Raw genomic sequence first — 27,023 nt, forward strand, 5'->3', positions numbered from 1 at the left:
TCCATTGTGAACTAGATTTCTTTCCTATGGAAGATTTATTTTGAGTTATGGCATCTCACAAGAAAATTTCTCAGATTTCTACAATACTTACCAAAGTCCCCATTTATAGCGGGTAATGGAATTGCATGCTCTAGGATTTTATGGTTGTTCAGACCTGGATATAAAAAGTGGCTTCTTTGATTTAGAGGAATATAGCATAGTGCATAGTGAACTGGCTTAACTTGTTGGCTTGAGTCAATTGTTCAAAGTTTCCGACCACATTTGGTTTAAAAAGGGTTAATTTCTCTTCTTGCAACAGAAATAAGTGTGATATTTTAAAAAAACCTGAGCATGCAGTTATAGTGGCTAATGATCAATAGAACACCGAGAAAATGAAGCCAGTGAATCTAGAATTTCATGATGAGTCACTGCAGGTCACTGCGGATTTTAACCGGGAACTTAACAGACATGTTCTCAGCAAGTCTTTTTACACAAGCAACAAAAATTATCAGTAACTTTATTTGAGATGCAGGATTGTCTCAACAATTGGCTCTTCTGATATATTTTATCAGTGACATGTTGCCAATGTTCTAAAAATGAATAATGTTTTAAAACCAAACTTTTCAGAGTGGAGGTGGACTGTGTTGGAGGGGGTAGTTATATTCTATAGAATGTACTTCAGTGCAGACAGTTAATGGACAAGGTGGTCAAGAATTGAGATTTCTTATTCTAATTTACACCACGCTCAAAGGAAGCAATCCAACCATGAAAACAAAGTAATTATTGTGTGCTCTCTGTCCTTTCCTGAAATATGAGCCAGGTACACCTAATAGGAAACAGGGGTTTAACAACAGAAATCACGTCCCTTTGAATTTTCTCTGCTTTCCTTTTATATAAAGCTGTGTGACATGATATTCTCTACTTTTACTTCCGTAAGAATGATAGCTGATAAGGACTGAAATCCAGTAGTAAGTCACAACTGGAGTAAGCTCATTGAATCAGTGGAACTTACAGAGCAGTTGAATCGCCACATCCCCACTGATTCAATGGGTCTACTGTTGTTGTGATTGACTATTGGATTTTAGCCAACAAGTCTGAATGCAGAACGTTATAACTTTATGTTATTATATCATACACTGGATTAATTTAGTTGATCTTGATAAAATTCATATATTTGTTCACATTGATTCTTGTGCTTCAGAAACAACTTGTGATCCAAGTCTCACCTACATTGTATTATCTAATTGCCTTTAGTAAATATTTCACATCACAGATGTTCTGTTTTGTAAAATAGATAGCTAAATCTAATTTTTGTCCCAGCTGGAGTATACATTGAAAACCACGGGACTTATGTTAATGATGACAAACAAGTTCCATTCATGGTCACATGAATGACTACTTTCAATAGGCCTATTTTAGTTTGAACCAAAACTAAATTGAGAGGTTCCTGAGATTTACATCACAGAGCATGAGACAGTAGCCGAACCCAAGCAGCCCTTGAACCAAATGATGTTCTTCCTCCACCATTTAGTAAATCATATCCCTGTAAGTCATGCCCCTGCAGGAACAATTCTGTAAATATGGGGGATTTGAGTCTCCAAGCCTGAGGATGGGAGAGGCAATCCTGTGAATATTGAACAATCAGGGACACAGGGACTGCAGCATGCAATGAGAAGGCTAGGCCCCCTTCCCAGTCCATGGAAGCAGCATCAGGCAAAAGCATAAGTTTGACTAGAGTCTCCACAGGAAGTCTCCTTGGCAATAAGTCTTCTTTAGGAGTAAAGAGTCTTCTCTAGGGAAAGTTCTTCCCCAAAGAAACTGGCACCATAGCTCTGGATGAAGCATTGACAAGTTGCAATATGAGCCTCTCTCTCTCTCTCTCTCTCTCTCTCTCTCTCTCTCTCTCTCTCTCTCTCTCTCTCTCTCTGTGTGTGTGTGTGTGTGTGTGTGTGTGTGTGTGTGCGTAGGGGGGCAAGGCTATTAGAAATAATGTCCATCCTGAGCTCCTGCACACTTTGACTTTGTTGTTATTGATCTGCCACTGCCTGATGCTGGACTGTATTTTGATTTCACCTCTTGTCACACCCCTGCCTGCTTGCTACTCTGACACAAACTGCTGCTTGATCTGCATCTTGGTCATCTGACTTGTTCAGAGAACTCAGGGTACAGTCGGACAGGCATTTAGCCACTGTGTGTTCTGCTGCAGGGATAAGCTGGTTTGCTCCTTTTCCCAGCTATTACATGACATACTTGCTGGAGTGAAACCAGCCCATCCCTGCAACATTCCTATTCACACCATTCTGGGGTCCTGCCAGGGGCTTCTATTTTTTTTGTGTTTGGGTAGGATCACTTCATTTTTTAATTCATTTCCATCATGTGAAATCACCAAAATGATATTTGTGGAGTAGAAGAAGTGAAATTTTTGTTTTAGACTATACTAGGGCAATGCAGATGCATGGTATCAATTACAGACACACACAAAAAGAAAACTTCCTCCTGGAAGCAGGAGGAGATAAAAAGGAGCAATGAGGAGCATTTTTCTTTCTTTCTCTCTCTCCCACCTCTCTTCCTTCCTTTCTCTCTCTCTCTCTCTTTTCTCTCCTTCCTTCCTTCCTTTCCCTTTCCCTTTCCTTCCCTTCCCTTTCACTTGTCTTAAAGGTCTGGGCAAGAATCTAACCACAGCCAAACTCACCACCAAGTACTAGCTGGACCTTTAAGACGAGTGAAAGAAAATAAAAGAAAAAGATCCTTGTTGCCCTGTCCTGTCTCCTCTTGCTTCCAGGTGGAAGTTTTTAAATGAGTTTTTATAAGTGATGCAGCACATCTATGTTTTTTTTACTACCTCTGTCCCCTATAGAGGAAATGAAAAATTTAATTTGCCAATATCCTGAAGTGGTTCTCTTCTTAAGTTACATCACAATATGGTAAACTGACAGTGGAAAGAGCCAGACCAAATAGAGTTGGTTGAGATTCATAAGCCATTAGGATGTGAGGATTGCACAAATAGGCATACTGAAACTCTCAGTGACCTTTAATGACTCTCTTTAGACTGCTCCAGCCTGCTTCAGTTGAGCCTGTGTAGACAAGTTAGTTTAACATTTGCTTTCTATTCTCATGGTTGTCTGGTTTGCCAGTTCCCTACGCGTGCTGGTGCATGCATGGACTTTACATTATTGAGGAACAAATACTCTACTATTAGAATCAAACTGTCTGGAAATAGAACAGTAACTATAAAAGTAACTAAAAACTATATTTGCACTGGAAAATTCCTTGTTACACTATTATTATGTTGTAATAGTTATACTTAAATATTGGAAAAATGAATTAACTGCAAGTAGGTAGTTATTTGTAGCTAGTTCACATATTTACTTCCAAATATTTCTAAATTAAGTGAGGAGGTACAAAATTAGCTGTCCAATTTAGAAATTGTTAGATTCATTTGGTACATTCCCTTGTGAATTGTTGAATACAAAAGAGCTAGCATATCCTCTGAAGAGGAGACTGTTAAGCTGCCTCATACGTAAACAAGGAAAGTACACACTGAAGTGGCATGCCAACGTGTAGCTAAAAATATAAGAAGCCCTGGTAAGAAGAGCCCCCACCCCATGCCGTTTTGTCAGAAGATTGTGAATCATTTGGGAACTTTTTGCTCAACTAGCCTTCCCTCCAGCCACAGTTAACTGTTGCTGTTTGTGTGCTAGTTGTATATGGAACGTAGACAATTAAGGTCACTCTCTCTGTTGAAATCTGGAAATCCAATGCGATGGTACTAAACTCACACTGAAGGAACTGATTAATGGTGATCATATAGAAAAATGGTTAAAAAATCCACTAAGCTTTCTTCTGCATAAAAATGGTAGCACTTAATCACAATTTTAAAATATTCTAACTAGTGGTGTTTTACAAAGTGGAATGAAATCAAATATGGTCTAGATGCTACGTATACCATATATTGTGCCCAGGATTGGGGAAAATGCACTTTGGGCAAGTTTTAATTTTTAGCCAGGCTTACGTACAAGAACATATTTAATAACTGAGCAACTCATTATTAGGAAAAGGGATGCTTGGCTTGGTTTACTTCAGATATTAATTTTGAACTTAGACAGGAAGCAATAGGAGAATATATGCTCCTTCTAGAAATGTGTCCAGATAATCTGTACTAGTTTGCTCCAATCCCAACAAAGTTTTTTCTTCTTCCACGTCTTGTATGGTTTTCCCAGGGCTTCAGAATACTGTGGTCCCAATCTTTAATAATAGAATAGATTCCTTGTAGAGAGTTACTGCTCAGTTAGCTTTCTCAATGTATTCTCAAAACTTCGCTCACTGCTGAGGAGTGGGTGGATCAGAATAACACGGGAGCAACAAGCGGTTTTCCATAATAGTAGATCTGCTTTAAGTCAAGCTTTTGTGTCAGGTCATTTACAAGAAAAATATACAGGCTACCCTAAGATGTTATCTGTGTGTGCTCTTTGTAGATCTGACACCAGCTTTTGATAGAGATTTTGGCTATCTGGTCCAGTACAATGTATGGAATCTTGGGATGGATAGATGCCTGTTGATCCTGCTCAAGAGTTTGGTTATGAAAACTACGGCTGTATATGAAAGAAGTAAATAAGGCACCTGGCAGGAGAGATGTATTCTCTAAGAAGAAATGGAGCAAGGTTGACTGCTAGTCCCTTTCTTATTTAATATATATGTTAATGATCTTATCATTAACATATATATTATGTTATATATGGGGACGCGGGGACGCTACGGGTTAAACTGCAGAAGCCTCGTGCTGCAAGGTCAGAAAACCTGCAGTCGTAAGATTGAATCCATGCAACGGAGTGATCCCCCATCGCTTCTTCCAGCTCTCGCCAACCTAGCGGTTCGAAAGCATGCAAGATGCAAAAAAAAAGTGAGTAAATAAATAGGTACCACCTCAGTGGGAAGGTAAATGGCATTCCATGTCTAGTCATACAGGCCATGTGACCACGGAAGATTGTCTTCGGACAAACACTAGCTCTATGGGTTGGAAACGGAGATGAGAACTGCTGCCTAGATTCGGACACAACTGGACAAATTTGTCAAAGGGAACCTTTTCCTTTAATGATCTTATTGCCTGATAAATCTATTTTCCCAATGACCATAGCAACACAGAAAATGAATACATTGTTATATGCAAAGGATACAATGTTATATTTCACCCAGATTAGTATGAGAAAACTGTTGAAAATGTTTAGGGAAGGTTATGTAACCCCCCCTCCATTATGATGGAGCAAGTGTTTGCAGGAACAAGCTCTTTTATTAGAGCAACGCAACTCAGGATGAGCCAACCTGGCTCAGCAATAAAAAAATTAAGGACTTCTATGGTGCCAGGGAGTTGACTGCACTCCCTAAGAGTTCAAATGAACGGAACGAGTCCACAATAATCCTTCACTGGGAGGAGCGGAGCACCACTTCCTCTTTCATTTCCAGTATCCCTCACAGGTGGGCAAGGCACAGAGTGCTACAACCAGGATGCTGTATACAGGCACTCATCTGTCCCTGAAGTAGCATTGCCTAAGCACCTTCTTCAGCCACGCCTTGGTATTCCCCACTCATGGCAGCTGCCTCATATGTACAGTACTCTTCCTTGGAGGCACGGCCAAAGTCCATACGCACATGGCTGGGCTCACCAGAGTAATGAGGAGTGAAGTGAGGAGAAATTGGAGAAGGACCAAATGACTGGCTTGGCTGTGCAGACCAGGAGGCCCTGGAGGTCAGGCTGCTTGCCTTGTGGCTTCCTTTGCCAACAGCATGCCCTTTGTTGGTTTTCTGGCCTTCGCATCTTGTCTCAGTGGCTTCCTCCAGTGGCACAAAGAACTTTTCCCAGTGCCCCGAATGTGGATCCCATTGTCACATCGTCTTTTAACTGACTTTGGAGCGATCTGGTAATGGCAACACCACTTGGGTCTGAAATGCCTCCCGTTGACGATGTCCACCCAGCAGCCCTCCTGTAACATATTGCTGACTTTATGAGGGTTGTATGAAAAATGGCTTCCACAACCTTGATGGGCTACACTTGTTCCCATTGCTATGTCCGACCCTTTGCTCCCCCTCTTAGCACTCTCCAAGCAACACAATGAGAAAATGCACACCAGGACCAGGGGCTGGGATGTTAGCCATGTGCTAAAAGGGCATCAGCAAAGGGTAGACCAAGAGGTGTGCTTGCATGGGAGAAAAAACGATGACAGAATACAGTGGGGATGAGAGGTAATGGTAATCTGCAGAGAGTTAGAGAGTGAGCAAGGTAATAGGTTTTGACAGAGCTCCTGGAAAGAAGCACATGAATACAGCTGGGAGGGGAGCAGAAGGAAAGCTACTGCTGGGTTCCTTCACCAAAGAAATCAGGATTCCATATTATCTAATACTTTTCCTGTTCTGAAGAGCATATTCAGCTCTTCAGTCACAAGATTTATAAAACTATGCTTTAAGAAAATTTAGTTCTTGGAAGGAGGCAGCAATGTGAAATTAGTAGGAATGTGTAGTTCAAAAGAATAACTTTTTCTCTGTACAGAAGGAGAGTGGCTATGTGACCAGTTAAGGGAGGCACACATTTCCATGATCAAGGGAGATTGTGACTGCCATGGGTGTGCAATAACAGTGGTTCCCAACCTTTTCCAAACTGTGGACCAATTGGGGGGGTGGGGTCCATGCGTGGGAGTGGGGCACCCCCCATGCTTGTGGGTGGGTGGGGTTGCTTGCAGGTGGGTGGGTGCACACGTTCACGCATGCATGGGTGGGCGGGGTATGCTTGTGGGTGGGCGGGGTGCACTCACACACATGCGCAGAGCACCTATGCGTGCAGATGGGTGGGTTGTGTGGGTGGGTGGGAGTGCATAGGAGAGAGTGTGTGTGGGGAGTGGGAGATCTGTCTCCAAAGCCCAGTCCTGCCAAGGCCACGGCCTGGTACTGGGCCATGGACTGGGGGTTGGGAACCCCCTATGCTAAAAGATAATGGGGAGGATGGAGATGGTACTCCTGCACAACACCTGAGACTTTGGCAACACTTCTCAAGGTTTACTCTATGCACTTGATCTTAGCCAAAAGACTGAGAGAATACTGGGGTTTTTTTTCCCTGACCTCCAGGGTCTAGGGGTCTTTAGAGCCAAAGCGTTATGGGAGGGGGTGATCTTGAGTTGATCTGTGCTGTTTCCCAGGCCATCTTCCATGCAATTTCCCAGGTCACCATTTTCACAATACCTTGATTTTGAGGACCCCTTAAAGCCAGTGATCTGAAGGATCGGTTCTACTGAGCTGTCTGTTTTACAGCACCCAGGGAAGTATGAACCATCTTGGAGCAAGGAGTGAGCAGCATATTTATTGCCCCCAATGCTCTGCCATTTGAGAGGAGTGCTTCAGCAAGCCTCAGAATGGGGCCATGGCCAGAATCACCCTGGAGCTAAAAAAGGAGCACTAGTAGAAAGAGCACATTCATGCTCAAGAGCACAGCCAAACCTACTCCAGCCTTGCAGGGAAATTATGTTGCTGCCAAGCTAAGGGGATGCCTTTGTGGCAGCTTCCAAGAGCAGCACAGCCCATCTGGAGGCAATGGGGAAGCAATGAATTTGTGCTCAAGAAGAGAGCAAATCTGCTTCAACTTTGGCATGAAATTGTATTGTCCTTGTATTAAGGAACTGAAACCTCTCAAACCATGTATTGTATATTTGTCTTGATGTTAAATGGAAGCATAAACATGACATCAGCCATCAACCCAAATTTGTTCGTTACTCATTGGAGATTGTAGAGTCTACTGCGGTGTGATTTCTGTTATAATAAATAGTAGAACTAATATAGAAGAAAAGGTCAGATTTTTGGGTGGCTAGTATGGAACTCTGTCCTTTGAGTAAAAACTAAAGTAGATAAATTCTTCACACAGAACTATACTGTGAACTGAATGACCTAGCATGCCAGTCAAAGTCCAGCTTGTGCTGTGCAGATTCTTGCTCTTCTCTTACGGATCAGAAGGCCAGAGTGGCAGAGAGTAATGTAGGTGACAGGTGCCCTGCAAAAGGCATACTCAGAAATCCTCTAACACGTTTAAATCTAAAGAAACTAGATATTGAAACTAAGACGATGTTCAGTATTCTCATTATAAGGCCCAACAATTCAGCTCTTTCTTCCGCTTAGTTCTCATTTCATTGACATCCACTTTAATACTTCTGAACAAATGTTTTTAAACTACCATAGCTAGTTTCAGTTTCTCTGAAGATGCAGTTAGTACAGTACTTTCAACACAGTGGGACTAGCCAAAGGGCTCAAAGTTTATGGCCCATATGAAAGAGGTGTTCTAATTATAAATCTTGTTTTACAGCACCAGAAGGAAAATGTAGGTACTGATTTGTCCAATTGTTTTGAGAGAAATATGCCCATTCTCCATTTTTTTGTGTATTTAGGATCAATGTGTGAGTTCTGTTAATGTTTATGTAACTGTATTGGTTCAAATACAGTGGGACTCCTTATCTGTGGGATCAGTATCCACTGATTCACTTATCCACGGTCTAGAAATATTGCAAATATTAAAATACAAATCCATAATTTTTAAAAAATGATGAAGTTACCAGAACTGGCCTATGGAGGAGGCAAAGATGATGCTATGCATAGCCGCCTAGAGTGGTCACAATGACCAGATAGGCAGGGTATAAATAAAATCAATCAATAAATTTGCTGGAGAAATAGATTTCTAAAATGTTATTATCAGAACTGGCCACTAGATGGACCCAGACACCATGCTACACACAGTGTTTGCTATTAAAATAGTGTTCTGCATTTTTCAGCATTCATGGGTGGGGGTTGGAACTGTAGATGGAAAAGTAGATGCAAAAGTACCAAAGAATATCCAATGGAGTAAATCCTTTCCTAGAAGTGAGCTTTGAAATGGGTGATTGGAACCAGTGGAGTCAGTACAGTCAATGGAGGCTGGATTGGTTAACTCATTTTTGAGCTACCATATAGAGCCTGTCCACAATGAGCATTTATTCACCTTTCCTTGCACTCACAATACAGGTGCTGTATCCCAGTGCCCATAGACTGCATGGCTGAAAATCATGTCAGAGGGTTGAAGTGGGATGAAAAGCTTGCCTTCTGGGTTGGTTGGTTTGGTTTGGGGTTTTTTTTTGTTTGTTTGTTTGGTTTTTTTGCACCACTGTCAGACTGTGGTATTAATTAGTTTAGATTTGCTCCATTTTGCTCCAATAAAGGCTCTTTCTTGTATGGATCCTAATACTGCATGGCCCTCTGCTGATCCATACCCTTTGTGGGTGGGTGTCATTTCATGGCATTTTCTTATGGCTGCTTTTCTCCAGCTCCATCTGCACCTTTCGACTCCTTGTGGATGGGTAAAACAAGGAGGAAGAGAGCACAGAGTGAGATAGGCAGAAAGAGGGCAGGGAATTCAGACAAAGAGGAGGGCAATCTGTGGTGGGAGTTAGAGCAGTTCTGGATGTGTGTGAGTAAACAATGCCGGAATATCCCAGGACAGCCAGCAACCAACACTCTCCTCATGTTATGGACACCATTATGGGGATGATTATTCAAATCTACAATAAAAATTTCAGAATGACCCTGAAGAAACCCAGAATGCCTGGAGGCAGCATCCCTGTATGGAAGAGCCCATTTTTAGCAAATCATTTGCATAGTAGGCAAAGCAGGACTGCTCAGACTGGGGGACTAGGACATGAGAAAGGATCATATTTTACCAGCTATTCAAACAAACAAACAAACAAAAATATTATGGCAGATTTAAGACTAACAAATGCATTTCATTGTGGGGTTTTGTGTATATGATCTCTGTATGTCTAAAGAAGTAGATTTTACCCACAAATGGCTACAGTGTCATAAATGTATTAGCCTTAAAGATGCCACAATATTTTTGCTTTCTTTTCCTTTTCCTTGTTGCTGAGGGAGACTAGCATGGCTACCTCCCTGAAAATGCCTAACATTTCAATATGTAATATATTTCCATCTTTTCCATTGAAGGAATTACTTACCTTGACCATGCAGGAACGGCACTCTTCCCACAGAGTTTACTGAAAACCTTCACTGAGGACCTCTGTGAAAATGTTTATGGTAAGTGAATCAAGTGTTGTTGACCTTTTTCTGCCTCTTGTTTTGCAATGATAGAAGTTCTAAAAGAAGTTGATTGAGGATGCCTTCCTTTGTCTCCTTTTTAAACAGCAAACATGTTTAGTATTGAATAGAAGCTAAGGGACAATCTTGGCTACTCTCAACAACTCAGCATTGCATTAGATGGAGTTTTCATTTCTTCATTCCCATTGGAAATTGTTGAAGTGTCAAGTGGATACATGGTTGCAGTAACATGCTGAGGGAGTGCTTATCAATGGCTCCTTCTCAAACTGGGAGGAAGTAATAAGTGGAGTACCAAAAGGATCAGTCCTGGGTCTGGTACTCTTCAACATTTTCCTTAGTGGCTTGGATGAGGAAATTCAGGGAATATTTATCGAATTCTCAGATTATTCTAAATTGGGCGGAATGAGTACTACAATTTTCTGTGTATAAGATACCCCCATGTATAAGACCCCCCACTTTTCTAACCCCAAATTAAGAATTCTAAGTGGGGCTTACCAAGTGGAGGGGGAAAGGGATCAAAATGCTGCAGGATCGCTTTGATCCCTGCTTTCTCCTTTCGTGCTAAGCCCTGTGGGGCTTAGCAAAAGGAGGGGGAAAGGGATCGAAACAATCCCACAGCTGCGCAGTTGCTTTGATCCCTTTCCCCCTTGTGCAGCCACAGGGTCGCTTTGATCCCTTTCCCCCTCCCTATGCTAACCCCCTTGGGGCTTAGCAAGTGGAGGGGGAAGCAGAAGGAAAGGGACCAAAGCAATCTTGTATTTCTCCCACCACTTGTTTTGTTATCTCTTTGTTTGTTTGTTTGTTTGTTTGTTTGTTTGTTTGTTTGTTTGTTTGTTTGTTTGTTTGTTTATTTATTTATACCCCGCCTATCTGGCCCACCGGACCACTCTAGGCGGCTTCCAAATATAAAATCAAATAATAAAACATAGACAAATACATAATAATCAAACAAGAACAGCAGTAAAGATAAAAAGGAAAAGTAAGAAAAAAAATCAAGAGTTGGGTGGAGGGAAGGCCTGAATAAACAGCCATGTTTTTAATTGGGTTTTAAAGGTGCCCAGCATGGGGGCCGCATGAATCACCAGAGGGAGATTGTTCCAGAGGCGAGGAGCCACCGCCGAGAAGGCCCGGTTTCGTGTCTTCTCCTTCCGGGCCTCTCTCGGCGTCAGGCTCCTCAGCCTCACCTCCTGACTCGCGCGGGTGATCCGGGTAGACCTTGGTGGGAGGAGGCGTTCCGCCAAATATCGAGGTCCTAAACCGTTTAGGGCCTTATAAGTAAGCATTAAAACTTTGAAGTTGACACGGAAACAGATGGGCAGCCAATGCAATGCGGCCAGCGTTGGAGAGATGTGTTGATATTTTCTCACTCCTGTAAGGAGTCTGGCCGCCGCATTCTGCACCACCTGAAGTTTCCGTGTCAGCCTCAAAGGCAGCCCCACGTAGAGCGCGTTACAGTGATCTAATCTTGAGATTACGAGCACATGCACCAAGGTAGTGAGCGCACCCATGTCAAGATAGGGTCGCAGCCGGGCAATCCGCCAAAGATGGAAAAATGAAGTGCGGACTACCGACGCCACCTGAGTTTCCATGGTGAGCGTTGGGTCCAAATATATGCCGAGGCTGCGGACCCCACTCTTCGCGGCCAAGGTGGTCCCCCCAAATGTGAGAGAGCCACCCAAGCCACCTACCACGGGGGCACCCACCCTCAGAACTTCCGTCTTATCCGGATTCAGCCTCAGTCCGTTCTCCTGCATCCATTGCAGTACGGCCCCCAGGCAACGCTGAAGGGAAAGGACAGCATCACCTGCAGTTGGTGAAAAGGAGATGTAGAGCTGGGTGTCATCGGCATATTGATGACACGAAGCCCCACATCCCCTAATGACCCCACCCAGCGGCCTCATATAGATGTTAAACAGCATTGGGGAGATAATCGACCCCTGTGGAGCCCCACAATTGAGATTCCACGGGGCCGAGACGCTCTCCCCAAGCTGAACTCTCTGGGGACGGTCCCCCAAGAAGGAACGGAGCCAGGCAAGTGCCAAGCCACCAATTCCCAACTCAGAGAGCCTCCCCAGGAGGATACATAGCTTACATCTGTGTATAAGATAACCCTCAATATTTAGTCTAAAAAATTTAGAAAAAGTATTGTCTTATACATAGAAAATATGGTAATACCATACCAGCACTGGTTAGGCCTCACCTTGAGTATTGTGTCCAGTTGTGAACACCACACTTCAAGAAGCATGCTAACAAATTGGAACAAGTTTAGAAGAGGGCAACAAGGATGATCGGGGGGCTGGGAACCAAGCCTTATGAGGAAAGTCTGAAAGAATTGTGCATGTTTAGCCTTGAGAAAAGAAGACTGAAGGGTGATATGATAGCACTTTTCAAATATTTGAATATCATACAAAACCTCTTAACTATTAACATTAATGCCACCACTATCTGTTGCAATTTTAAAAAAAGACTCCAAACAATCCAGACGTACATCATGGCAGTCCATTTGTAAAATATCTCTCTTCATTGTTTGTGGGCAGGAGTATCTTTTTTGTATAATATATACATGTGGGGAGCTTGGTGTGGCAAACACCATGTTGGACAGTTCCTGTACGAAGGATAGTTACAGAGGCCGCAGTGGGCACCGTAATAAACCTAGCTGGACTCTGTTTGACACCATAGAAAATGCAGCTGCAGTAGCAGCAGAAAAAAATGTCTTTTCCATTTTAAGGTCATGGGGGTTATAGAGGGTGTGCATGAGGACTTCCCACTTGTTTTGCTGACAGTGACAATTATATCTTAAGTAGTATTTACCTGGAATTCACTTGAGAAGAACAAACTCCAAATAGTCAGGACATCAAAGCAAGACAGTGCTATAATCTAACAAAAGGGAGCAACTGGCACAGATTGTACTGTTGATGGCTGTTTTGTAATTATGTCTGATGCCATCAAATGCTTTTATAGAAACTTCATCATTGCTTGGTTTTCTTAACTAGTCCCTTTGTAAATCTACTAAATGGTTCAGAGCAGTACAGTAAGTTTTATAATGAATGCTGTCTTTAATCACACAACTGCTGTGGGCACCAGGCTGGATAGCTAATTGAGTTAGGTATCTATCTGGTAGTGGAGTGAGAGCTTGGGAATTGGATTCCCCACTGTGCCTTCTGTTGCCTTGGGCAATCTGTGCAGTCCCAGGGCGCCCAGAGAAGAAGGGAAGAGTACATCACTTCTGAGTATTCTCTACCTTGAAAACCCTGGAAAGGGTTGCCGCCAATCAAAATTCACTTGACCACAAAGAATTATTATGACTGTATGACTGGTGTGATAGTCTTTTTATGAGTTATCATTTTTAATTCTTTTCTTTAGGAAACCCTCACAGCAAGAACATCAGCAGTAAAGTTACATATGACACTATCGAACACGTCCGATACAGGTAGAGTGACCTTCATTTTCCATGGCAGTTGCTGTGGTTTGTATTTGCATTTGTGCATTTGTTTGTATCGAAACGTTCTTGTCTCGATTGTATTCCACTTGATGTGTTTCTTCTTGTTAGAAATGCCATGTTTCAAAGGATTTTTAGATGGAAAAAATGATCAAAATTAAAGGCTGTACCTGTCTGTCAGAGCTGGTTTTATGAAGACTAGTGGGCCATGTACCTTAAGTGGTAAAGTGTGGGAGTGGCAGGAAAAAAAAACCCACAGCCCCCATCTCTTTTCTGCTGCTGTCACCAGCAACCTCCCTGCCAAGGAGAAAGTCTGGCATAGAGCATTTTCCCTTTCTTATTCCGAAGCTTCTGCCAGCTATGATACCTTCCACGGATGTAGAAGAGGAAAGGAGAGGAAAGAAAAAAGGAGCAACTAAACAAGAAAGCTTGGGTTGCACCCCAAACAGTTATCTGGAGAATCAAGCAGCAGTCCTCCTTCTCACATGCCCTCCCTCTCTTTCACACATCACTAGGTAGGTAGTAGTATTATGAACTTCTGTGACATTAAAGAACAACACCAAGGATGAAAAAGACCACAAGCTGTGTACCAGTACCTCTGGTGGAAAGAAAAGAAGTAAAAGAGGCTATGACCTTTATCTCTTAAAGTCATAAAATTAACATGCTCTATTGAACATGCTCCTAGCCCACCATCGATGATGTGTTATGAGGGAAATGTTAACCACCCACCAAACTCATTTCTCACCAGAGCATGGTCTGAAATCAACATCTCCCCACTCCTGAGTACAGTGGTGCCTCGCTTGATGATTACCTCGTTAGACGAGGAAATCGCTTGATGATTAGTTTTTTGCAATCACTATTGCGATCGCTAAACAATGACTGAATGGGCTTTTTTCGCTTAACGTTGATCGGTTCCCTGCTTCGGGAACCGATTTTTCACTTAACGGCGATCAAAAACAGCTGATTGTCGGGTTTCAAAATGGCCACCCACTGTGCAAAATGGCTCCCCGCTGTGCTTTAGGACGGATTCCTCACATTACAGGCACCAGAAAATGGCTGCCCTATGGAGGATCTTCGCTGGACGCTGAGGTATTTCGCCCATTGGAACGCATTGTACCAGTTTTCAATGCATTTCAATGGGCTTTTTCATTTCGCTTGACAAGGATTTCGCTTAACAGCAATTTGAACGGAATGAATTATCCTCGTCACGTGAGGTACCACTGTACTTTCAGCTCTTATCTTGGAGTATCAGCACACTGAAGGCTCATCTAAATTATCTTCATCCTCATAAGAATTAAGGAAACATGGACAGAAAAGGAGAAAATGAAAAATGTTGCTTTATCTTAAAGACCAGCACATTTGTTCCCATGAGAGTTTTTGCAGATCAGAATCTTTCTCAGACACAGGAACTGAATTTTATCCTGTAGAAGCTCAAGCTGGAACAAATCTATTATCCATTAAGGTGCAAGAGTATTTTGTACTGCCTGCTCCCCTTTTTCCCCTTTCATTTTGTCGAATATCCTGGAGACCAGAAGAACCCTAAATTCACTTCTACTGAATTCACTGAAATAGAATAACGTGCTCACATCTTTAGAAACCCCTCAAAGGAATGGGTGGGCACCACCACTTACCTGACCTTCTCAGCCTACAGGAACAAATGCCAGGGGATATGGCCATCTTTTAAAATGAGCAATCTCCTTTGGGGGTTAAACCTTTTTAAAGGCCTCTGATGCTAAGATGCCACAACCTATGTCATGTTGCCTTTAATTCAGCCTACCCTAGAGAAGCAGCTAATGACTAGTCATCAGATCCTTACAGGCAGGACCTCTAGCCAATTCAGCCAATTCTAGGGTCAGTCAGTCAAGTGCTGAGGCAATGAAGGGACAGGGATCTGATGCTAATTAGGCAATTATCTCCCACTTGCTCTACTTGTTGCTGTGTTACATTCTGTTAACATGTGAAAAGTATATTGGAACATTAAACTTAAAACTCTAATACCAATATACTTTTTTTGGTCATATAATGCCACCTGATCCCATTTGGGAGCTATAACTTTCCAGTTCCAAATGGTTTATTTCTTTCTTAGAAGTAAGTTCTCCTGATCTCAGTAGATTCTTCCAAAGAATCGTGCTTATGCCTACTGCAAGCAGATTCAGACATTAGTGGCTATGTGGAAAGAAAAGGTGGCTCACATTAGTGCCCTATTTTCCCAATAGCCATTGTGGGTTTTTGAGATTATTCACACTTCACTGAAAATTCTCTGGTTTTGCCCTCAATTGTTAGCGGTCTCAGTCTCAAGACAACAATGTTGAAACTGCTAACATACATGACTGTCTCCTTCAAGCATTAATACACAGTAAGAAACATCAGATATGGTACCTGCTTAGTATTGATTTGTCCTTTCAAAAGGTCACTAAGTGGAGACTCAACAAACAAATAAAACAAAAACACTCTATTCAGTGCATTTTCTTGAAAGCCCAGTTTTGAAGCTTTTATGATTTAATTGCTTATGTTTGTTTAGGGATATCTAATTAATTCTCTCATCTCGTGCCTTATTTAAATGCAGTTATTTAGTACAAGCAAATTAGATTCCACTGGACATTAGTCAGAAGATTGCCAGTACAGTTTAGTTTTGGATGGTTGCACTGCAGTTCAAAATTAAAACACTGGGAATCTCCTTGCACCTGCATATAGTTACCACAAACAGATTAATGTTCAGACACTTGGTGTCAAACATATACCATTCTTGTATAACAATATAACACATGCAATGTAACACAAACAATCAATAATATCTGTAATGGGATACTTTATCAAACTCTTTTCCATTACAAGGTGTTTTACAAGTCCATCTAAAAGTTGGTTCAGACTCCTCAGAAGAAAATCTCTGTCAAAGTCTACCTTATGAACAAGTTGTTAATGAGCTTAAGTTCTCTGACTTTAGTTGTTTGTTTTTGATAAGTGTAATTTCTCTAGTTTGTAGACTTTATGTAATGAAATATACTTTCTACAAAACATAAATTTACTATGACTTGATAGCATACTATGTAACAATCACAAATTATTCAAAGTCAATGTTAATTTACTCTTCAGTTGTTAAATGTCACACAATGGCCAAAGCTCTTTTGCTTAGAGAAGTACTGTAAATTGTGCTGGAGTAGGCTCATTGAATCAGTTGGGACTTGGTGAGTCAATTCCTCTGTAAATTTCATGGATTCAAATGGGCCTAGTCTAACTGCGATTTACTATGATAAAGTATGTTGTAGTTAAAGTAGGCTCATTAGAATCAGTAGAACTTAGGAGAAGTTAATTTACCAAATCTCCATTGATTTAATAGGCCTACTATAGCATGATTTACTGTGCTAAGCAACAGGATTTTGCACATTATCTACTAATTATGCTGCTATCTCACAAATAAGCTCTCAATACATTTCCCTTCTCATCACAAGCCAAGAACCCATAAGGTGCTTTCATTGACAGAATTGCTTCCATCCGCAATTAATAGAAGCATATAATTCTGGAAATACCCACAAGAACTTGGTGCATAGACTGAAGATGAATTATCATCAAAAGCTAGCTGCTTGGTTTTTTTAGTGGTCCAGTGAAAGTATCATCTGTTCCTGCATCTGTATTCACATGTTACTAATTCACCTTGTAACATGTATGTTAAGATCTGTGGCACAGCTGTGGGCACATTTATGGCAAATATATTCGTGACTGACCTGGAACAACATTTATACAGTTCATGTACTGAAAAGCTTTTGTTTCCCCCGAGATTCACTGGCGATACCTTCATAATCAGGAAATGAATACAGTGGGGTCTTGACTTAAGAACGGCTTGAGTTAAGAACATTTTGACTTAAGAACCACTCTCATAGGAAAATATTGACTTGACTTACATACTTAGATTTGAGTTAATAACTGAAAAAACCCACGTGGGAGACAGGGAAAGTGCAAAATTTGAACTTTCAGTTAACTGTTGGCCAGTGAAAAGGGTGCCTGTCTGCTTCCTCACTCCTCCCAGCGTTTAGAGAGTGGATTGGGAGACAGTCTTCGGACTGCCTGGTACTGCCTGGACTGTATTTTCCCTGCCTTCCCTGAACCTTTCTTGACCTAAGAAAAAAAGAAACAAAATATCCCCCTCTAGTGGTCGAAGGCGGAATAGCAGCTTCCCATTAGTTTCTATGGACGGAAAAGAGCAGATACGGATCAAATGGTTTTCAATGCATTCCTATGGGAAATGCAGATTTGACCTGAGAACTTTTTGACTTGAGAACCGCCTTCCAATACGGATTAAGTTCTCAAGTCAAGACCCCACTGCAATTTAAAATGTTCCATGAGGACTTCAGTAACTTTCACTCTTCCATCAACCTCAGCCTGAACAAGTCATTACAGCAAGCACTTTTTCTGGACACCATTGTACTCTGCACAGTGAACATGTGAACACGATGTTGTATTAAAAATTCACTGATTGTTACATATTCTCACATGCTTCTGGTTTTCACCCAGAGCACACCTCGCCTATAGTCCACAGCCGAGCTCTCAGATTCAAATGCATGAGGGAGACTCAGAACTTCAAGATCAATGTGACATTTCATACCCACTCAATGAGGTGAAGAAGAACTGGCCACTAAAACAACTCAAGACAGTGTCTAGATAGGCACTTCCAGTTTTTGTGTGTGTTTATGTTTTGAAGTGGGAGTCTTTAAAGATTCTCTAAGACCCAAACCTAACTGTTGTGTATCAGACAACAAATTAATGAAATACGTTCATGTAACAGCCACTTTGAAAAATCATTAACTGTGCTAATGATGCAATTGTTATCTTTGTATCACTTCGCTCTCATGTAATGTGTAATCATAATGTAAAGTGTGTATATACAGTACTGTACACTGAGTATACAATTGTGTCTGAAATTTCTCAGAAGCAGATTGTACTCCAGGAAGCTCCCAATAAAATATAGTTCTTACTCTTAAAGGTGTTGCAAGACTTTGTGTTTGTTATGCATTCTGCTTTGGGGTGTGTGTGTGGCAGTGTGCTGAACCTGTTATGAAACTTAGCTATTGTCCCACATGACATGGAGTGATCCCATAAATCCCTTAACACAGTATGTTACAGGGAGGGAAGGTTCTCCACAATTATGGCATCTTTTTTGTTGTTTTTCAGGATATCACAACACCCTTTGGGTGGACAGATTAACTTTATTGTTTTAGAAGCCTCTGGAAGCATTGTTATTGTTATTGCTCTTTACAAATGAGAAGATGGTTCACAAGTGTCATGTATGTTGTCTAGGGGATAAAGGGTGAAGAAATGCTTGTTATATCTCATGGATAAAATTTCTGAGAGCAGGGTCATGTCATTGGTGGTGCATAATATATGTCCTCTTCTCAACTGGCAGAATCGAGGTAACACTATCGGCCGCCCTATGCACAAGTTGCTGTTAAATGCCAGGTTGGTCCAAAATAAATCTGAATGAATAACAGATCCAATAGAAGATGAAAAGGCTGACTTGACTTGCATAAATGAAACCTGTGTGTGAGTAGAAGGTGGAGTAGCCCTTTCCCAGCAGTATGTCCAGGATATTCAATCCAGCATCGTGGCACATCAGAAGGGCAGGGAGAGGGTGTTGCCATAGAAACTCCATTAACATTAGCAGGATCTCTGTCCTTTTGTGCTCAGGTTTGGAATGTCTTCACCTCACACTGGACCAACAGGCCAGAATGGGACTGGTGTTATGTATTGCTCAACCTGTGACCCACACACTCCTTATGAGAACTGTCAGAATATGTCTCTATTGCTGTGTTGAGGTCCCCCAGACGATTGCTTTTAGGGGGCTCCAACAGACATGTAGAGATGCAGCTGACTGGAACAGATCCGCAGTTTATGGTTGCTATGGGCCAGTCCCAATACTCCACTGGGCCCACACATGTTTTAGGTTACACCCACAATATGTTGTCCACATCAGACCAGAGATCTGAAGGTGGTGAACCCTGAGTCCTCCACCTTGTCATGGCCAGATCATCTCCTGCTGAGATTTGGACACCATACAACTGTAACCCTCCATAGGATGAAGGGACCTGTTACTATAGTTTGCCCCTGAGAAATGATGGCTCTGAGTGGTTTCCAAAATGTCCTAGGGGGGTTTCAAGCTGATATGTTAAAGCTCTGGTCACTCACTGGTATTTAGAAATGACCCAAGCTGTAGACATGATTGTCCCTAAACACCTTCTTTGTTGTGGAGCCTGGTCTTCCAGGCGGTTCACAGAGGAGTTAAGGGCAATGAAGCAATTACAAAGAAGGCTAGCGGGCAAATGGAGGAAAGCTCTCATGGAGTGCAATCTGGTGAATGTCAGAGAAGGTTCTTGGGGGAATACCATAATAAAGTTAAGACCACCTAATTGAGGCTGCTTTTAACTAACAGGTGGAACTTTTCTGTGCAGCCTGAGGCCATGTCTCTTGCAGACAAAAACAGTTTTTACATTAATATGCTGATAACTGCAAATGCACAGCAACCCATTTTAGATCTACGGTTGTCCACATCCTCAGGCCATACTAACTGAAATCAATCCAATTTACTGTAATCTAACCAGATAGTGCATTGGACATCTCATTCAGATCGACTGGTATCAACAAAGAGTCAAGGTCCTAACGGATGCCTTCAACCGAAGACCTGTTGCAAAGTTGATTGAGAGGCTGGTGGCCAACCAGATGCAGGTGTTCTTGGAGGATATGGATCATCTAGATCCATTTAAAGTGGGGTTTAGGCTGCACTATGGAACTGAAAATGCATTGGTTGCCCTGCAAGACAAGCTCCAGAGGGATACAATACTGATGGGGAGTGTAACCTTCTGGCTGTTTCTGTGGCCTTTGAGTGTGTTGGCCATGATACCCTTCTAACTTGGGTCTGTGGCTGCATAATGAATGATTTGATTTGATACCCTTCAGAGACACTTATTGAGTTTAGAACTTGGGGGGGGGGCATTTTTTTATTGGTTCCAGGCCTTTCTGAAGAGCTGCTCTCAGATGGTACAGCCTGGGGGGATGAAGTGTCCTCCCTTTTGAACCTCTGTCATAAATGAACAAATAACTCCAGTCATTGTATGCCTTCATTGGCTCTCTGTTAGTTTCTGTGATCACTTCAAGGTGCTGGCTATGACTTATAAAGCCCTTATTAGTTTCTGAGCTTGATGCTTGTTGGAACATCTCTCCTGCAAAATAGCTCCTCATCTCACCCGCTCCTCACAGTCCTTGATGCTAAAATTTGTGACACCTAAGGAAGTGAAAACAGCTGATAGCAGGAACTGTGCTTTCTCAATCATGACCCCTTCCCTCTGGAAGGGAACTTCCTACAGACAGTTGCCAGGCACTATCTCTCTCAGTTTTCAGAAAGTTAATTACCTTTTATTAGTATTTTACTAATAGATGATTGTAAGGTGGCAAACTATTATATAAGTAAGGTGATTGTATTGCATTATAACTTTAAGTTGCTTTATTATGGCTGTCATGAGATACATGGCTGATAAATAAAGTGAGGGGATTGTCAATAAAAAATTAAAATAAAATAAAAAAACTAATTGACCTGGAATGTTCAAATGTGTTTCAATTTGTTTAATTCATTTAAATACATGGTTTTTCCCTCATCTAGAGACAGAGTTTTTATTGTTTATATTGTACTTAGTGTTTTTTTCTGTTTGTTTGTATGACTATAATTATGTTGTGATGGGTTGTGAGCCACCCAGAAAGTATTTGCACTGATGGGAAAGTACAGAAGTCAAATTAATGAATGAACCAATATAGTTTGGGAACACGTAAGGCTCCATGCCAGTAGTCACACTTTTTGTTGTCTCAGATTTTAATATATATGGTAGAATAAGACCTTATGACCGGTGGGAGATGTTTTTATGGTATGCCTCTTCAAAGCTGTTCTTTCTTTTTTCTTTTTGCAGGATATTGCAGCACTTCAATACAACGACAGAAGATTACACTGTCATTTTCACCTCAGGAAGCACAGCAGCGCTGAAGCTCATTGCAGAAGCTTTCCCCTGGGCACCTGAAATTTCAGAGAATCCTGGCAGCCGGTTTTGCTACCTCACTGACAGCCACACATCTGTAATAGGCATGAGAGGGGTTCCTGCTGCAAAGAATGTCTTGTTTGTTCCAGTAAAGCCAAAGGACATGTTTTCAGACGTCAGTGGCATGATAGCTGAAGAGAAGAGCTGCCAAACGCTTCATCTTTTCTGTTATCCTGCTCAGAGTAATTTTTCAGGGACTAAGTATCCCCTTGAGTGGATAGAACAGATAAAATCTGGAAAGCTCTGCCCCATCAAGGTTCAGGGGAAATGGTGTATAGTCTTGGATGCAGCCTCTTACGTCAGCACCTCTCCATTAGACCTAAGTGCTCATCCAGCAGATTTTGTGCCACTGTCATTCTATAAGATATTTGGATTTCCCACTGGTTTAGGTGCCCTGCTGGTAAAGAATGACATTGCTTCTTGCTTAAAGAAAACCTATTTTGGAGGAGGAACAGCAGCTGCATATCTAGCAGAAGAGGATTTTTATTTACCAAAACAATCAGTGGCTGAAAGGTAAAACTATAAAATACAATCTTCTTTAATTCCTTTTAATTATTTTTCCATATGAGTTTCCTTTTGTAATGACCTGCTGCGGGTTTTCACACATCCTCCTCATACTTACCGTGTGCACTGACTGTTTCCTGATTTATGTTATTGCACTTTGCCATCATTATCAGAATCAGATAATTTAGTACTAATCAGGAGCCACTTCCAAGCCATGGTTAATTTTAGCTCATAAACTATTGTTTGGATGCAATCCTGGTTAGCACTGAACATTGTTTGATCTGGACATCATGTCAAATTATAACTGCACACTAGGAATGGAGATAGAATAATGTGCATCTAAACTCAGGCATTGTCTAAACATTATAAACCTGTGTCTTGATATTGCTCTATGTGAAATTTTGAAAGGTTATTGAGGGATTTAAATCCTTCCTTGTCTTGTTCTTCCACATGTGGATGACAAGTGCAAATTTATTCTGCTTCTTCTGCAAGAGAATGACATATTTGGTGGAGCTGTCAATAATACTAGTTTTGTGCCAAAGTTTGACCAGAAAAGAGAGCACCCCATATCACACCCAATGTGAAAAGATCAAAAGTGAAACAGCAGATGCATCCCTCTCCTGAAGAGAAGTAACTGGGCAGCAACAGTAGTGGAAGGCGACCCTGGTTGAAGATCTTTCATAGACTACAGCGGTGGTACCCATGCTAGTTTTGATTTGGTAGTGTGCAAGAGACGACGATAGATCATATTTGAATATTTTATATGTCAGAAACCCTCTGATAAGAACAAAACAAGATGAGGCTCTGGAAGATGAGACTCTCAGGTCAGAAGGCAGATACTGGAGAAGAGCTGCAAATAAATAGCAATAATGCTGTCATTAATTAAGCAGACCGAGACGTGGAATGGCAAGTAGGAAGGAAATAGAAAGGATCCTGAACTGTAAGACCCAGGCCAATACTATAGTATTCTGAATTATGAGGTTCAGATATGAAAACTAGACAACAAAAGATGTTGAGCAAACTAAGAGATTTGTTAAATATGCAGTGCTGGGTAAGAGTTTTATAGATTCCATTGACTGCCACAAAAACAAATACGTAGACTTTACAGCAAATCAAACTTGAGCTCTCACTAGCAGAAAAAAATGACTAAACTGAAGCTATGACACTTCGGATATACAGTATTATGAGAAGAGAGAACTCAGTGGAAACGGCAATAAGGCTAGGAAACGGTGAAGGTTATAGGGAGAAATGAAGACTTAACGTAAGATGGACTGACTCAATAAAGGAAGCCACAGCCTTTAGTTTGCAAGACCTGAGCGGTACCGTTGGGTACTTTTAGTGATAGTACCTTTTGGAATTAATTAATTCATAGGGCTGCCAGAAGTCAGAAACAACTTGACAGCACATAACAACAACATAATTATTGGCTGAGGCCAATAAAATAGAAACTGTACTGAACAAATAATATAAATTTCAAATGCACAGCAGATGATTACACAAGTTTGTGTGACTAAATGTGACCATTTAGATGTCTAAATCCTTACTTTTGTCGTTCTGCTTGTAGCAAAAAATATCAGGTTAAAACCAGTAAAAAGCCACTTTGTTTATATGTGTGTGTATGTACTTAATGAGAACTTACTTATGAAGATACCAGTGATATAACTATATTTAAGATAATAAAAACATAGTAACTCATTAAAATAAATCAGAAAAAATAGCAAATATAAGAAAAGAGATATAAGAAGTGATTTAAAATGTCCAAATGAACAGAAAGTGTGGGCACCAATTCCACATCTGTGAGGAAGATGTGCTATAGCTCTGAGGCACTAAAACTGAGAAGGCCCCTTCTCTTGTTTACACATTGATAGTCTCTCAGTGGACTTGGAGATGATCCTCCTCTAACCTTAAAATATAGGAGGCTGGTATGGTAAGAAGCATTGCTACAGTACTTGGGGTTCAAAGGCACTTAGGGCCTTTGAGGCAAGCATCTGCACCTTGAATTGGGCTTGGAGGGGAATAAGCAGCCCGTGCAACTCTTTTGGAAATGGTGTTATAGGACTTCATCTAGCTGCAGCAGTTACAATTCTAGCCACTATGTTCTGCACTAGCTGAAACTTCCAGGTCAACACCAAGGGTAATCTTATGTACTACACACTACAATAATCCAATTGAAAAAATACTGAATCATGGATCCCTCTGGCCAGACTATTTCCATCTAGGAATGGTTGAAGCTGGCAACCCAGCAAAAAGCCAAACTACATGGGAAACTGCTTGGTCAGTCTTCCATCTCAGAGGAAGAAACAACTTTAAAAATGCCCACAATGTCAAGAGGATGTAAAGATTTATTTTAAAACTACAATGGTGCCTTGCTAGACAGTTACCTCGCATGACAGTTTTTTTGCTAGACATTGACTTTTTGCGATAGCTATAGCGATTCGCAAAACAGTGATTCCTATGGGGGAATTTTGCTGGACAATGTTTGGTCCCTGCTTTGCAAACCGATTTTTGCTAGACGACGATTTTGACAGCTTCCTCCGTGCTCCCAAAACAGGTGTTTTTGGGACCTAAGCTTCGCAAGACAGTGATTTAAACAGCTGATTGGCGGTTGGCAAAGCGGCTTTCCTATGGCCAATCTTCACTAGACAACGACGATTCTTCTCCATTGGAAAGCATTAAACAGGTTTCAGTGCATTCCAATGGGGAAATGCTTTACGCTAGACAATGATTTAGCTAAACAGCGATTTCAGTGGAACGGATTATCATCGTCTAGCGAGGCACCACTGTAATTGGGACTTTTTTTCTTGGACTATTTGATATGTATAACATATATTATTAAAAAGGGTATACTGTTTTAGAAGAGTTAATTTGGAGATTTTTCTGAAGATTTAAAGATGTAATATGGACACCACTGAACTTCATTTTATTTAGCCTATTAGATACATATGATGGGGTTACATATAAATCTGAAGAACTATTTGTTAACAAATAAGCAATATTAATGGGAATTCCAGAGGGAAACCAATATTAAGGTGGGAAAAGGGATGTAAACTGGTAAATTAAAATTCCTCAGAGTAATAGGGTTCTACCCCTAAAAGGAGGCTACGAGCATAAGAAAGGAAGCAAAATGTGTAAAGAATTTTAAAATGCAAGGAAGGAAATAACTCCAGATAAAGCAAGCTAAGGAGGAGAAAGTTAAATGGCCACATAGGGATGGGTGAACTATTAAATAATTTAGAGAGCTAGAGGGTATGTGGATGATAAAATAAGTTAAAATATGAATAGAAGAGTTGCCCTAAAATAAATACTGTATATTTTGAGCTGCTGTAGTAGATACAAGCCTGAAGTTAGAATGGAAGTGTGCGCAATAGATTAGGAAGAAGTATAGGTAAGGAGGGGGGGGAGACATCACTTAAATGGGTATGAGGTTGAAGGTAGAAGGAGACTCTTGCAGAGTGCAGATGGCATACAGGTTGAATTAAATAAATAAATAAATAAATAAATAAATAAATAAATAAATAAATAAATAAATAAATAAATAAATAAATAAATAAATAAATAAATAAATAAATAAAAGGGAAGGAAAAACTAAATAGAGTTAGTTTAAAGAAGTAGGGGTGGTATAAAGAAGTAGGGAATAGGACATAAAAATGGGATAATTGGGGTGGCTGTTGGTTTGAAGATTGTGGGCAGAACCTCCCCCACCCGGAGGGTTACAAAGCAAACAATGGTCAGGATGTTGGATCTTTGGTAGATAAAAAGAGGGGAAAATTTTGTGTGGGGATGGCAAGCTTGGGGTATTGTTTGCTTTTTTAATGTGTGTTCGGGAAGTGTTCTCTACTTGGGACCAGAAGGGAGAAATAATGGTAAATAATTATGGCTAACAGATTAAAATCTCCTGGATAGCTCAGATGTGTAGAGTTTATGAGTTCATTTCCCAACCATAGAGCTAGAAACTGGGAGTTCAAAGCCTAACTGTGCCTCCTGAACAGAGGGTGGACTCGATTATTCAGCTCTGCAATTCTAAGAATATCAGCTTTAAATATGAACAGCCTGGGGAGTGTTATAAAGAGGAAAAGATGTTATTAAACTTGGAGGAAGTGGTTATAATATCTTTACAAGAAATTCATCAAGCAAAAGAAGGTGTTAATGAAGTTAAACTAAATTGGTCTGCTATTTATTAAAAAGGTTATGGAAATTCAAGGTCAAGAAGGGGCTGCAACCGTCATTTCTAAAAATGTGATTTTGAAGTGAATAACATAAATGAAGTTAGTGAGGAGAATGCTAAATGTAATAAATGGAATTTCTAAACAAAAGGTAAAGACAGGTATAATTTTATTAGATATTATTAAGGCATTTGATTGTGTAGACTCATGCCAGAGTGCAGGACACATAAAAATGGGCTCAGTTTACAGAAAGCCAGATTTCGTCTGACTGTCAGGAAGAACGTCCTGATAGAGCAATACAAGAATGAAACTATTTGCCTCAGAAGGTGGTGAGCACTCCAACACTGGGGGCATTCGAGAGATTCATCAGATTAACCTGGGTTGCTGTATTGGGCAGGGATAGGACTTGATGGACCCCTTTCAACTACTTCATTCCATTATTCTATGAAAATTAATAAATTGCTAAATTCAAACATTTGAAAAAAAGAAAAATGCAGCCTCTCCCTTTACAAGTTCTTCTTTCTATAGCCTGCTTCATTGCTAAAAAACTGCCAGACATGTAACGTTCTTGCGTGTTGGTATAAGGAAAGGAGAGATGGGTCCAGCCTAGTCTTTAGTAGGAGGGGGGTTGAACAGGCTGGGATCATTTGCTGGAAAGATTGCCTCTTATGTTCTCCCCAAATGTCCCTGTGAGAGTGGTGGGTTTGAGGGAAGGGCCTCCACTTGATATCTGCAATGCTAGAGAACCTCTTA

The 27,023-nt window shown here is 41.0% G+C and overlaps 1 protein-coding gene across 2 annotated transcripts in view; it reads left to right on the forward strand.

Moving 5' to 3' along the window:
* MOCOS (molybdenum cofactor sulfurase) overlaps positions 1-27,023 on the forward strand; it is a 120,818-nt gene that overhangs the window by 16,897 nt on the left and 76,898 nt on the right. For both annotated transcript variants that reach the window (XM_073003944.2, XM_073003945.2), the window contains exons 2-4: positions 9,982-10,071; positions 13,456-13,522; positions 21,478-22,116. In XM_073003944.2, coding sequence (XP_072860045.2) covers positions 9,982-10,071; positions 13,456-13,522; positions 21,478-22,116 — 796 coding nt within the window. The remainder of the gene's footprint in view (positions 1-9,981; positions 10,072-13,455; positions 13,523-21,477; positions 22,117-27,023) is intronic.

This window comes from Pogona vitticeps, chromosome 6 (genome assembly GCF_051106095.1).
Source record: "Pogona vitticeps strain Pit_001003342236 chromosome 6, PviZW2.1, whole genome shotgun sequence".
In the NCBI taxonomy this organism is placed as follows: Eukaryota; Metazoa; Chordata; class Lepidosauria; order Squamata; family Agamidae; genus Pogona; species Pogona vitticeps.